Here is a 15,154-nt window from a genome sequence, read left to right as displayed (position 1 = left end):
TATCCATGATTAAAGATCAGTGATTAGTGAAGACCTTTAATGGGTGGTGGGCATTTCTCAAAGGATCAGCAATTGAATTCTGTTAAGTTTGGATTCTCCTCCAAATTTCTGGGTTTGCAACATCATATGAGTAATCTTGTGAGAAAAGAATCTCGTGACCTTTCTGCTTCTAGTAAGGCTGCAAACACAAGTAAAATACCTCTGAAACAGTGTTCCATCAGTTCTGCCCTTGATTGGGCCCAGAAAGTGTAGGGGTGAATGAAACCTGAAGAATTAATAGTTAGGACAGGAGAGGGATATGGTAAAGAGAGAGGAAGGAGTAATTTCAATTTAAAGTTTTTTAGTTCTGCTCTTATTTTTTTTCAGAGAGATTCACCCCATCCCCACTCTGACTATACACAAAGCTCAGGGGTGCACCCTGGTTAGCCCTGACAAAAATTTCTTCCTTGAGTTGCTTACTTTCTCTTCCTTCTCTTCTTTAGTCAAGTTAAGGCTGATGTTTTCAGACCCAGTAACATTTTGCTAGTAAACTACATACCAATTGTTTTTTCTTATTGCATCCAGTATTTTTTCCATGGTATGAAAGTTTTTTGTGGTTTTCTAGTTCAGCAAATTCTACTTCAAAATTAAGTAAATTATAAGACATAATTGCCTTTTCCTCTACAATGTAGCTATTTTAAATCCTCTTGCCTTTGTTTCAAATAAATAAACAAGCAGTTTTTCAAAGTGAACTTTTGTATTTCCTGCTATAGCTTTTCGCGCTGGCTGAGAGTCTGGGAGGATATGAAAGCCTAGCAGAACATCCGTAAGTCAGTCTTCCAGTAGAGATTTAAGATGAAACAATCCTTAAATTGCACATACTGTGGAAGAAAAGCTTCCATTTGGATTTTGTGGTCATCTTGAAACTGTGTAGTGTTTAAAATTGGAATGTTTCACTTTGTGGCCAAGCACCATAGAGCTAATTTTTATATCATGTGAGCATTTTATGGCTGGTCAAGAAATGAGCAGTGATGTGATCTTATTTTAGAAATTTAAACAATGGAAGACTCTTGCTTTGAATGGTACAGTATGCTGTCACCAAGACCTTCCCATGATTTCTTTACCTCCACTCCAGTCCCATAAAATGCCAGGTAAAAGGGTCACAATAGCATAAAGTAGCCCTAAAAGCCATGGTTCTGGCTGATGGAGAATTCCCCTATTTTAGGCATTGTGGAGGATGGCCATAAGGCTGCCGTCTGAGCAGTGGTGCAAGTAGAAATCATTTCTTGCCGGTACTTCACTCATAGGAGGGACGCAAGGGCGGCGGGGGGGATGAACGACATGACCTCCCCACATGGCCCTCCATGTGTTAAACAAATGCAGTTGTAAAATGATGCTTTAGGCCCCTGGTGCCACCTACATGTACTTCCAGGTGTCATTGAGGATCCAGTAGCACCCCAAATTGAAAACTTTTTAAATGAAAGAAGGATAATCGCCCCACTTTCCTTTAACACACTATCAGTGCCTCCCTTATGTCCAAACTAAGCTTCTGCCAGCTTGCCTTTATCTAAGTATTGCTCTCCGCCAGGCACTAAGAAAGCAAAGATGCTGCGCCATCTGGGTTTGATGGAAAAGAGGCATAGAACTGTTTGTGCCATGTGCATCTTGATAGAACTACAGCCCAAATTGTTTTATTATTTTCCTCAGCATGACATACAGGAGGGGCAATCAAAATCAGCCTGGCAGAACATGCATGAGAAATATCTCTGGACAGATAAGCAATTGATCAAAATCACATTCTCTGATCTCTTGGGGCCAAATCCTGTTCCGTTGAAATCAAAAGGCTATTGAGTTCAATGGGAACAGGCTTTGACATTTGGAGAGGAAAGAACAAAACCACTCAAGCAAGAGCTATGTTGCTTATACCACAGGTATCAAAGGCTGCTGACTCATGTGAGAAAGTCAGCAGACATCTGATCTTTATCCATTGCAAGGCAAGGGAGAAATCAGCAATCAATGAGGCTAGAACAGTCTCTGTACCATATCCAACTCATAAGTCCACCTGCAAAGGATCAAGGAATATCAAGGCTCCAGATTACCTTGAAGTCCCCTCAGTCCCTTGGTTAGAACGCTCCCATTAGGATATGTTCATTGTCCAGAGGCTGGAGCAGGAAAGAAGCAAAATGGAGATGTTTCCAGGGCCTTTTAGCTTCTGCCAAGTGAAGGGAAATCTATTCTCACTGTGAAAGATGGTATGTGGAGTCACATGGGCAAGTTACATGTCCATCACGCCAACCCATATTGTAGTTAGAATGTTCACAGGAAAAATCCAGTAAGTGTAGACAGGCGTATTCCAGGGTTCATAGTGAGCTAAGTGTTCCTTAATGAGCCGTTCAATTTGACCTGTCCCTTCATGTGCTGGCTAAATAACTTGTGGGCATTACCACAGGAGCAAACATGTAGTAAACATAGCTAATATTCATAACTTCAGATACCAAGATGAATATACATGCATAGAAATAGCATAATCATAAGTACCAGCTATTTCATGTACATGACTACATGAGATTCTGAAAAATCACATCACATACCTGAGACCCTCTGTGCCAGCACCATGCCCCACTGGACTTTTGTTCTCTGTTATGTAACAACAGAGATGGAGCCAGTGATATGACTGTTTAGCCTAAAAGGGCAAGGTTAATTTTTAGCTGTTCAGCTGTGAATGAGCCTTTGAGCCTAGTCAGTGACGGCATACTGGCACACATTCAGGTTAATGGGCTTCAGTGTTCCTTTGCAGTTACCAGGTTTATGGACATTAAAAAGTTATGTGATGAGGTGGTTTAAAGCATAACACAGGTTTTTAGGTTTGCAAATTTTTTTATTTATTGCTCGTCATATCCTCCCACATTATCCTCTCCATCCTTTGCTCATGAGGTTATGTATGTGTCTTGTAGCACTCTTCTGAAACCCTGTTGGAAGGATTTTTTTTTTTTTTTTTTAAGTAAGTGTGGACTGATTCTTTTCTCTTAGAAGGCATTTAATTTTTTCAGGTACACACTGATTAACACAGAAAACAATTGGGGCTGTTAATTTTCTATGGAATTTGAAGAAAGTTTAAGTTCAACTATATTTTCCAGTGCAGTGCTGAAATGGGTGTTTTGTATATATGAACATGCTTAACTCCTCACTTCCCCCCCCCCCCAAATAGGTAGTATTCAGTCTGTTTATATGGGATTTGGGTGAGGAGCCATTTCAGCATATGTATGATTTATTAAAAGACAAATTTTAAGTAGAATGTATCCTAAACTGCATTATGCTATTGTACCCAAACGTATTTCAAATGGGGGGGATTCAACTTCCTTTATAGGAACGGACTCCTGAAACTCTTGCCACAAAAATGGTCCATAGTTATGCAAATAGTCCCATTGTCTTCAATGGGACTGATCAAATGATTAAGGATTTACAGGATTAGGTTCCAAGTTTGTAAATTGTTCTGAATGAAAGTGACCATGCCTGAGCTGTCAGATCAGAAGGAGCTTCATTCGAATAAAGGTGGGCAGATGTGTGATAAGTCTTAGCACCATTGCTAAGATGAGGAACATATTTTCAGCAAAGTTCTTGGCAGATTCCTGAGGCAGCTGGTTTAAGGCCATCAGTGTCCAGCATTATAATCTTCTCTTATAGTTCTCTCACCCACAAAGCTGGAAAATGAGGCCCTTGGTTTTTTTTATTTTGCTGCTCCAGTTCCAGTTAACAAAATGCACGTTAGACTCATTTGGCTGCAAAGCAGAATTCTATGTTTAATTACACTGGGACAACACCACTGATTCCTGTCAGGCTGCAGAACTGGGCTGACATCAGACTCTAAACATCCTCTGGTCAGTGCAAGCAGAGGCATTCCTCTAATGATTTGGACTTGATATGATACAGTATGAACGTCATGGATAATTCAGACCAATGGGGAGAAAAAGAACCAAAAACACTTTTATTTAAATACCTTCCATCCCCCCTCCTGAGGACTCATGACCAACATAAAACAGCACTACATATGCTAATAAACTTAAACAAAGCCTTTGTTTAAGTTTGTTAGCATATGGATTGTGCTGTTAAAGCCCTAAGAATGAATGCCCTCCCTAGCCCAAAAGGAGCAGAGTGCAGCCTTGCACCCTCCCCCACCCCGCCACTGCAACCTACTAGAAATCTCTTGCAGGTACAGGGTACTGGAGGGTACTGCCCTACTTGCACTCCTACTTCTAAGCATCCCCTCCTAAGTCCTGCTGTAGGTGGCAGGGTGGGGCATGGAGCAGGAGGGGAGTGTCACAGTTCAGAGCAAGCTTTATGTTTGTCCCCTTTTCTGGACTCTTTAGTTCACCCCCTCCATATCTTAGGTCTCAAGTCTTTAACCTCCTTGTGGTGGAATTCCCTGATTCTTCCACTCTCAGACTGGGTGCTAGGCTACAGTGCCCTAGATACCAAACATGACTGATCAGTAGATCCAACTGGGTTTTGGCTACCTGCTGTTCTTCCCTTCATGAGATGTGATCAGTGGTGAATATAGTGACCCCACACAGCCTCCATAAAACAAAGTATTATTTAATCTTAACAGTAGGAATGCAGCATAGGATATGAGAGAGACTGTTCGTTTTAAAAAGTCATCTATGTGCATATCTATCTTACCTAAAGGTTTAGATAGCCCTGTCTTACCCTGACCTCTGGAGCCCAGGGGTCAATTAGCTCCCCAATAATGTCTGGGTCCTCCTCCCCCTTAACTGTCAAATCCCTTCAAAGGAGTATCTATGTGTTTAAACACTTTTGAGATTGCTTGACCCCTTCCCTCTCCAAGGGGCTGAGTCCCTCCCGCTGGAACTGGTCTGGCAGGCCCAGCAAGTGGCGGGCTGAGCCAGGGCTTGAAAGCAAACTGCTCTGCATTGTCTTTAAAGTATTTGCAGAAAGATGTGACGATCAAGAACCACGCCTCCCCTTTCTGGATACATTGCCTGACAAAACTATGATTCACAATATCTGCATACAGCAGATAACACCATCAGTTCAAAATACCACATACATGAACTACAAGGCATAATGAGCTGCAGTGCACAGCACTGTGGAGATTCTGGGTGGCGCTGTGACCCCCCCAAGGCAGTCCTGGAAAGCTGGTGTAACTTACACAGGCCTCAAGGGCTTGGGAGGGCACAAAGTCTCACCTTTGTCTCCCCTAGAGCAACTGGGCTGCAAGTTCTGTGCTGTGCCTCTTAGAATCTCACCCAGAGCGTATTTAATCTTTGCCTCTCTTATCCTTAACTATAGAAACTAGCAGGATTAGTAAAATGCAAGTGAAGCAAAAGCAGATAAAATTCGTCCCTCAAAAATACTATATTGTGTCATTGGCTTAAGGTGAGGTTATGTTAGTAGCATTTAGATCAACTGAAACTGAAGAACTACCCCATCAGTCACTGTAAATCAAGGAATATCTTTCAGTTTCTTCCACAGTATAATCATTGGCTTTTTTGCAGCACAGTATTGTTCTTTGGCCTGCCTTCTTCAAAGTGGGAGTCTCAGCCACGAATGAAAGTATGGACAACGGAGTCACTAAATCTACACTACGTACAGTAAAACCTCAGGGTTACAGACACCTTGGGAATGGAAGTTGTCCATAACTCTGAAATGTTTGTAATTCTGAACAAAGTGTAGTTTAGGCTCCAGCAGCTGACAGTCCAGGCCATGCTCCAGTAGGATCTGAGCTCCCTCCTCAGGGCTAGCAGCTTCCTTGCAAGCTTGTCCCCCTTCGGTCTGGAGGTGGGGAGGTAAAAACAGTACATCCCCCACCTTCTGGCCAGAGGAGAGGAGGTGAAAGCAGCACAGACCCTGGCACTGCTCCTGCTCTGCTGGCTCTGGCAGTCTTGGGCTGGCAGCCCCAGTATCTTCACTTCCTAGCTGTAAGTGTGTGGGGACAGACAGCCCAGATGTACCTACCTTTAAGATGCAATACAGGCACAGTACTTGGTTGGATTTTTTTGGGGGGGTGGGCCTCTGCTGCTGCCTGATTGGTTACTTCCAGTTTCACATGGTGTCCAGTTGACAGGTTAGTGCATAACGCTGGTGTTCTTTTCTTTAAGGTTCTACTGTACTTATTCTTCAGTTTTGCTAGTGTAAAAGAAGTCTGCTATTCTAACTCCTTACACAAGAGGGCATACTTGGCACACAAAACTACATGCACCTGTTTTTCATACCCAGTAAACTTTGTAAAAACAAAGAGGAGTCCTTGTGGCATCTTAGAGACTAACATTTATTTGGGCATAAGCTTTCGGGGGCTAAAACCCACTTCATCAGATGCATGGAGTGAAAAATACAGTAAGCAGTGTGTATCTCTCTCTCTCTCTAATCTCCACCCACCCACCCACAGCTTATGCCCAAATAAATGTGTTTGTCTCTAAGGTGCCACAAGGACTCCTCTTTGTTTTTGCTCATACAGACTAACTCGGCTACCACTCTGAAACCAGTAAACTTTGTGTATTTTAACATAGGGTTTGAAACAATACTTCATTACCTGACACTAGATCATTCTGGGCTTATCTGAAGACTTTGAAGATAAAATGGTTGACTCTTTCAAGATCTGTGCTTCTCTGCTAATACCATAGCCACTGCAGCCAGTAGTGAAAATGAATTTAATATTGTCTGTCAGCTTGGGGTGAGGAGAATACAAAGGAAAAATTGGCCATTCTCTGCATGATGTGTATACCATTGTCTTCTTCTGCCCACTGAAATCAAATGGGAGATATCACTCTGTAAATAAGGGCAGTATTGAGTCTAATACCTATAAAGCTCTATCAGCTCTTACCTTAAGGTAGAAAATTCATAAGGATTTCTTCTATGTGGCCCACTTTTGAATGTCTAGGAATGTTTGTTTAATTCACTTCCCTTCTCAACTCCTTTTCTGGTTTACATGGGATCCGAGTTACCCACAATTCTTTACCACTCCTCCTGGTCGATGGCACAAGTTTGTAGGCCTTGGAGTTCCAATCCTTTTTCCTCTTTAAACCTCTTGACAGTTGTGACCAGGATTCCCGGGGAGCCACACTGAGGTTATTCAATTAGGGCAGATAATTCTCAAAGCTGGTGGATATTCCAATACTTAGATTTACCAAGCCTGCCCAAAACAACTTCTGTAATACCATACTGGTTACCCGGAAGCCAAAACACAGTTCCCTTATAGCAACCCAGCCTTGGGCTTCTACCAAGACACCCAAGTCAAATACGATGGGGATTAGTGAAAATCTTAATCATATAAGAAAGTTCTACCAATCCCAAGGGATCGGAAGCATTACCTCCCAGGTTAATGAATATTTCACATCTTACCCACATACACGCTTACAGCCAATTCTTACACTAAAGTGTTTTTTAAAGTGTATTGGTTAAAAGATCAGTATACATACAGACATAAGTGTAGTTGATTAGTTTCATAGTAGAGATAGTGAGCACTGTAGTTGCAAAGAGTTCTATCAGAATTAGTTCATAGGTTATAGTCCAATATTCATATCCAGGAAGGACCGGAGATCTCAGTCTTACAACTCAAGCTTCCCCAGCATAATGCATCAAGCAGATCAGAGATAAAAAGGATCAGGATCCAAGGTTGTTGTTTTTTTTTTAAATACAGTTCCAGGCCTTCTCCTGACAGCTCAGAATCCTTAGGCTAACAATAGGTAATTGAGACTCTGAAGTAGACCTATTTCCTAAGCATCACCAGTAATTAGCTACATGGATTAACATAAGGCAATTGCCCATTTTCCACCATTTGCAGGTGATTTGCTATATACTTCAAAGAGATCAATATAGTGATATTACTATATTTACAGTTCATGTAACTGTTAGGCTCTCATTTTCATCTCTGAATTAATAGATTACAGCATAGACAGGAACTGTTTGGTTACATTAACCTCTAACAAAATATATAAATTAAAATAAATAAAAACACAAAAATACAAACATTATCTACCAATATGGCCCTAAATGTTGAATTTGGGTCATTATTCTGCAGGATTCTTAATCCTGTCTAGCAGTGTGTCACAACAGTCTTTCCATCATATCCTTGATTTTCCACCTCCTTTCTTGCTGTCCTGTTCCTGCCATTCTCTCTTTGCTGGTCATTCTTCTCCCATTCTTATCCATATGTCCAGCTCGCCTCAAACTTGTACTCTCCAGCTTGTCATTGAAAGGCCCAGGTTCATCTTCCTCCTAATTTCTTCCATGCTCACTCTATCTACCCTCCTCTAGCCTTCCATTCTCCCCAGTATATCATTTTCTACTACTTGTACCTTCTTTTCTTCCTTCTCTGTAAGATCCATAATTTCCAAATCATAGATCAGGCAGGGACAGACACATGCAGCATATACTTTTTCTTTCAGTTTGTAACTTAATTGCTGGTCTCAATACTCCTACTACGTTTTTCACTGCCACCCATGAACATTGGGTTCTTATTGTCAGTTCTCCAAATCTCTCTCCAGTGGCACTAAGTATACTTTCCAAGCATGGGCTCCAGGTTTGTATAATTTTTGGTGGTGCCCAGAATGGGTCCAAGCAGAGCCATCCCATCCATAGGACGGACCAAGGCAATCGCCCTGGGCCCCACCCTTTGGGGTGCCCCATGCTTCAGGGGGATGCAGGGTTCAGGGTGGCCAGGGAGGTTAGTGGGGGGCCTGGTGCCGGCAGCAGTGAGCGACCCGGCCCCAGCCTGCCCTGCCCCTCCGGCTCCTGGTGTCACTTGGGGGAGGGGGCGGAAGCCGGAAAGAGGTGGGGCGGAGGCTTGGGGAAAGGGGCAGGAAGAGGCGGGGCGGAGCAGGGATAGGAAGAGATGGGGCAAGGGTGGGGACTTGGGGGAAGGGTTGGAGTGGGGGTGGGGCAGGGGCACTTGCTGCTGCCGGCACCAGGCCCCCTGCAAACCACCCAGGCCACCCTGGACCCTGCTTCCCCATGAAGCACGGTGTCCCACAAAGTGCGAGGCCCGAGGCAGTTGCCCCGGTCCATCCTATGGACAGGACGGCTCTGAAGATATAAGCCCAAACATAGGGGACCATGGTGCCCATGCTCCACCAATAACTCGCCACCTATGTTTCCAAGTACACAAATTCTTTCTGATTCAGCTTCTCACCTGAAACTCACTCGGTTCTTCTACCTTCCTTACTTGCATAACCTCACTTTCTTTGAATTTACCTTCAAACCATGGTCTTTAAACACAGATATCCAGTTCCAGCAGGAAAACTTTTAGATATCACATGTTTAGACAAATACAATAAAAAGGTTGAAGGAAAGTAGTATAGGATGTTGCTTCCTTATCCAGATGAAAACTTGGAGCTAGAGTGTCCAAAGTACCCACTGTTTTTCTTTAGCAGTTATAGTCAGGCAATTTTGTACCAGATTCTCCGCTAGTACAAACGAGTGAAGTCAATGGAGCTATGTAGATTTCTTCTAGTTGATGCCCCATTGACTTAATTGGAGCTATGCTAGTTTTCACTATCTGAGGATCTGGGCTTTTGATGTGTAGATTAAGTAGAGGCGATCACAAAATTGCTGTTCAGAAAATAGTCACCACTCCTACAGAGCTGGCAGATAATTGTAAAGGCCAGCTAAATTAGTTATTTAATAAACCCCCTAATGGGTCTGCACAGAGACTATTTTTCTTTTCGTTCAGGGCCATTATGACTCACGCCTCAATTCCTGAAGAGGAGAGAGAGGTTCTTGGGATCAATGATACTTTGATTCGCCTGTCAATTGGTTTGGAGGATGCACAAGATATACTGGAAGATCTGGAGCAAGCTTTGAAAGCAGCAGTAAGTCATCTAATCCTTAGTGCATCTTGTTTAGAAAAATGATTTTTCTTTTGCATTTTACTTATTGCTTTTCAAACTAATGGTGTATGGTATCGTTCACCATTTATCTTAAATCAGTGGAATACATTTACTTTCAGATAACTAACACAAGTGCATTATCACAAACCTATCATCTTACTTAATATTTTTAATCTGACTACATTTTGGGTTTTTGAATTTCCACGATTAGTATCCTGTTTACATATCCTCTGCAACATCCTGTTTTTTTTTTTTTTTAAAAAAGGGATATCTATAGATTTCTAATGTGTATGATACACCTCTACCCAGTGATGAGCTGCCAAAATCTTAACAACCGGTTCCCTATAAAAAGGTTCTGATTTAAGGGATGTTCCACAGTATGTATTTTTTTGTACCTTTCTCCATAAGAAATGGCAATGCATTGAGTCATTATTGGGAGTCCTACTTAACAACAACAAACAACAAACCAAAAAACAAACAAACAAACAACACATTTTTACATGTTTATCGGGGATCGGTGAAGAACAGTTCAGTGATTGATACAAAGGAGAAAAATAATCTTATAATTTATGTTTTAAAATGGCCCACTGGACAAAACCCTACACGTTCACACAGAGTTTAGGTTTTGATGCAAGTTCTGCTAGAGCTTTTTTTGAGTAGGTGAAACAGGGCTGCAGCTGCAGGAGAGTGGAGGGACATTTCCCCCCCTCTTCTGAATAGTGTTGTTAGTTTATGAAATGGAAACACTAGTAATACAGGACTGTAGTATAGGATAACAGCCACCGGGCTAGAAAAAAGCAAGCGCCCTATTATTTTTTAGTAAAGCACAGACCACAGTTTTCCTCATAACATAGAATTGTTGGTCGTGAGTATTTTAAATAATTATAAAACATTGTCCCTATAATGGAAATTATATTTTTTTTTAAATTGCAAAAATATACAACTTTCTCCCAATGGCTGCCTACCTCCCAAGTAACCAGTGGACACTATTTAATTAGAAAGCTTGCAAGCAGATTTGGCTCTTTAGGCTGCCTCTCTGTCCCCTCTAGCTTTCTTACACCCGACAAAACGTTGGAGCATTGCTGAGCTCCTGCCGCTTGGCCCGCTGGCTCTGAGCGGGAGGAGCTCAGCCCCGGAGACAAACTCGTGGGGCCGGGGGCCCCTGCGAGGCCCAGGGCCTGGGGCAAATTGCCCCACTTGCCGCGCCCCTCCCCCCCCCCGGGTGGCCCTGGAGCTCACACACCTTGCCTGCGGCTGCTCAAAGCAGCAGGACTCGGGAGCTGAGCTGCCCAGCTGCTGGCGGCTCGGCACGCTGCGGCTCTGCGGAGGGGGACTCCTGGGAGCTCAGATGGGGGACAGGACGGTTCAGCGGGCCAGATGTGGCCCACGGACTGGAGTTGTTTGCCCACCCGCCCGCCCCTTAACAGCCGGTTCTACACCGGCGTCTAATTCGCAAGTGGGAACCGGCTCCAGCTCACCGCTGCCTCTACCCCGATATAACGCTGTCCTCAGGAGCCAAAAAAATCTTACCGCGTTAGAGGTGAAATCGCGTTATATCGAACTTGCTTTGATCTGCCGGAGCGCGCAGCCCCGCCCCCCCGGAGTTTCTTTACTGCGTTATATCCGAATTTGTGTTATATCGGGTCGCGTTATATCGGGGTAGAGGAATACTTAGAAGCTGGCAGTAATAGTAATGACTTTTGATTGGTAATGCTTAGGCATAGAAGTGGTTAACAAGTTTATGCACTTCTAATAAGGACAATGGCTGCTCCCTGTAAAGTAATCAAATGCAGGAAATAATTGGCTGGTAACTTCTCTTTTTGTTGAAGCTAGTGAATTTATTCTTAATTCTTGAAAATTAAGCTCTATGAAAAGTTCAAACCTTACATACCCCCAGAGGTGTCTCAAAGAAATTAATTTTTTTTGCGATATCATGCCATTTGCATTCCTTCAGCATAGGTCCCCTAAAACACACACAAGGAAAAAAAGGCAACAGCAATTGATAAATATTACTTGCTTCTTCTATGAACTTGCACAAAATAGTACTCTCCATTGCATGGTTGGCATGGTGAATGATGCCTGCTCTCAACAAATATAGTGTTCTCTGCAAGCTCTCCTAATAGAATGGACCAGGCATAACTGCCTAATCTAAAGCAGAGACACTTATCTTTGAGTTGGAGCACCAATCTGGAGGTGCATAATTAAAAAAATTGCAGCATGAAGTCCTAATATTGCATTTTAGTGTTCTCATCATGGTGCTAAGGCGGAACTCAGCTGGTCTGTTTTGTCACACATTGCTACAATACAAGAAAGGCACAGCTATGTTGGGATGGCATGCCCTGACACCTTTACTCTCCTATCCTATGAAGTAGCAAATCATAGAAATGTGGGGCTAGAAGGGACCTCAGAAGGTCATCTAGTCCAGCTCCCTGTGCTGAGGCGAGATGAAGTATATGTAGACCATCCCTGACAGATGTTTGTCTAGTCCAGTGTTTATCAAACTTTGTGCTGGTGACCCCATTTAGACTTTAAAAAAATCGTGACCCCCCCTACCTTCAGCCTTGCTCTGGGCTTCAGCCCTGGTGACCCCATCAAAACAGAGTCACGAACCACAGTTTGAGAACCTCTGGTCTAATCTATTCATAAAAACCTCCACTGACGAGGGTACCACAACCTCCCTTGGAAGCCTGTTCCAGTGCTTGACTATCCTGTAGTTTTCCCCTAATAGGTAACTTAAGTCTCCCTTGATGCAGATTAAGTCAATTACTACTTGTCCTACTTTCATTAAACATGGAAAACAATTGACCACCATCCTCTTTAAGATCCCTTATCATATTTGATGTCTGTTATCAGGTCTCCCTCAATCTTCTCAAGACTAAACATATCCAGCTTAACCTTTCCTCATAGGTCAGGTTTTCTAAACCTCGTAACAGTTTTTTGTTGCTGTCCTCTGGACTCTCTCTAGTTTGTTCACATATTTCTTAAAGTATGGCATCCAAAACTGAACACTACTCCGGCTGAGACCTCTCCAGTGTGGAATAGAGGGGGACAGTTCCATCCTGTGTCTTACATGCAGCACTTCCTATTAATACACCCCAGAATGACATTAGCCTTTTTTGCAACTGAATCACATTGCTGGCTCATTCAATTTGAGATCCACTATAGCTCCCAGATCTTTTTCTGCACTACTACTGCCTAGACAGTTATTCCCCATTTTGTAATTATGCATTTGATTTTTCCTTCCTAAGCATAGTGCTTTGCACTTGCCTTTATTGAATTTCTTCTTGTTCATTTCATACCAGTTGTCCAATTTGTCAAGCTGGTCTTGAATTCTAATCCTGTCCACCAGAGTGGTTGCAACCCTTCCCAGCTTGGTGTCACCTGCAGATTGTAAGAATGCTCTCCACTCTATTATCCAAGTCATTAATGAAAATGTTGACTAGTACAGGACCCAGGACTGACCCCTGCAGAACCCCACCAGAGAACCATTGGTAGTTACTCTTTGAGTATGGTCTTTCAACCAGTTAATAGTAATTTAATCTAAACCACATTCCCTAGTTTCTTTATGTGAGATTGTGTCAAAAATCCTTACTAAAAATCAAAATGTCACACCTACTGCTTCCCCCCATCCATTTGGCCAGCAACCCTGTCAATGAGGTTGGTTTGGCATGATTTGTTTTGCTGGCTATTACTTAAACCCTGTTATCTTCTAGATGCTTACAAATTGATTCATAATTTGTTCAAATATCTTTCCAGATTTCAAAGTTAGGGTGACTGTTTTATAATTGCCTTGCTCTTCTTTGTTCTTTTTAAAGATCGGTACAGTATTTGCCCTTGTCACGGGGCCAGTACACTCCATCCCCCTGGAGGTGGGGCAAGGGCAGGGTAGGCCCAGGGTTAAAGCTAATAGGACTCCCCTGGATTACAGGGAAGCTTGGCCCAACGACCAGAGTCAATAGGACTCCCTTGGGATGCATGGCCTAATGGCCAAAGTCAGAAGGGTTCCCCTTGGCTGTGGGGAAGCACAGCCTAATGGCCAGTCAGTGGGAGGTGGTTTGGTGGGCCACCCCCCAAAGGGGGCAGCCAGGTAGGGGGACCCAGGCCCTCCCTGGTCCAAGCTCAGGGCCCTGGTAGTGGTGAATGGGTTCACCACTAAAGTCAGTGGGGAATCCGTCCGTAACATGCTGACTGCTGCCAGGACACTGGCTCGTCCCTCCCTGGGCTACTTCCTACCGTGACTCTTGCAGTTGAAATCGTGGTGTCTTGGGAGTCTCTGGGCTCCTCAGGTGGAGTCTCCCTGGGGACTCGGCATCTCCTGTGATCTGGAATTCTGGCTACTCCTCAGCTGACGCAGGCAAGCTGTGTCCTTCCTCCCTGGCAGCCAGCTGAGACTGAGCTAGGCTGCTCCCTTTTATACTGTAGCAGCAGCAGTTGGAGAATGCCCAGTAGGGTCGGCGAGGTGTGGCTTTTGCTGCTAAGAACGCTGCTTTAACCCCTTCCTCTCCAGTGTGGGGCCAGTACACCCCATCACAGCCCTCCTCTGGGACCTCACCCATCATCCATGAGTTCTCAAAAATAATCGCTAATGATTCTGAGATTGCTTCAGTATCCTAGAGTGAATTTCATCAGGCTTTGACTATCTGAATACATCTAACATATCTAAATATTCTGTAACCAGTTCTTACCCTATTTTGGTTTGTGTTAATTTTTGTTAAGCATCTTTTTAGTAAAGACTGAAGCAAATAGGCATTATACACCTTTGCCTTCTTTGTGTCATCCATTATCTCCCCTTCCCCATGGACTTTTCCTTTTGTCTCTCTTGTTCTAATAAACAGGTCTGCAATACTAGAGAACACCACAATATAATTATATCATGCTTGTCTTCTGTTACTGCAGGTCCCAGAGCATATGGTTCGCAACTAGGAATCTTAAGACCTGAAATTGGAAGCTGATCACTACACAGCTAAGACACCCAGAGAAGATTAAATGAAAAGCCAAACCACTGATAAGTTTCTTCAGATTTGCCTTTAAAAGTGAAAGGCGAAAGAAGGGAGGAAGAAAGAAAGAAAGAAAAAAAAAAAAAACAACAACCCACCACAAACCACACCTAAACTTATAGTCAAAGTTTAGATATAAGCAGTCTGGTTTTTTTAAGCTTCGCTCTCCAGTGACTCAACATGGGTCATAAATATGTGCACAAAACTTATGCTTTCAGATGTGTCATCCTCTTGTTCCTCCTGCTCTTATGACTTGAAACGTCATTCTCCTTTCTGACAGAAGCTTGTTGATCTGAGAGCAGCTGTGATGTACACGCAAGAGTATTATGTCCAGAT

The 15,154-nt window shown here is 43.2% G+C and overlaps 1 protein-coding gene across 1 annotated transcript in view; it reads left to right on the top strand.

The window, feature by feature from the left end:
* The window catches only part of LOC113407383 (cystathionine gamma-lyase-like), a 72,045-nt gene extending 57,154 nt beyond the window's left edge, over positions 1-14,891 (top strand). Inside the window, exons 12-14 of the mRNA XM_026655816.2 lie at positions 753-805; positions 9,665-9,803; positions 14,718-14,891. Coding sequence (XP_026511601.1) covers positions 753-805; positions 9,665-9,803; positions 14,718-14,744 — 219 coding nt within the window. The 3' untranslated portion in view covers positions 14,745-14,891. The remainder of the gene's footprint in view (positions 1-752; positions 806-9,664; positions 9,804-14,717) is intronic.
* Positions 14,892-15,154: the final 263 nt, after the last annotated feature.

The sequence above is a fragment of the Terrapene carolina genome, unplaced genomic scaffold (assembly GCF_002925995.2).
Source record: "Terrapene carolina triunguis isolate 2854851 unplaced genomic scaffold, T_m_triunguis-2.0 Scaffold211, whole genome shotgun sequence".
Classification (NCBI taxonomy): domain Eukaryota; kingdom Metazoa; phylum Chordata; order Testudines; family Emydidae; genus Terrapene; species Terrapene triunguis.
This window is presented reverse-complemented; position numbering and strand designations above follow the sequence as displayed.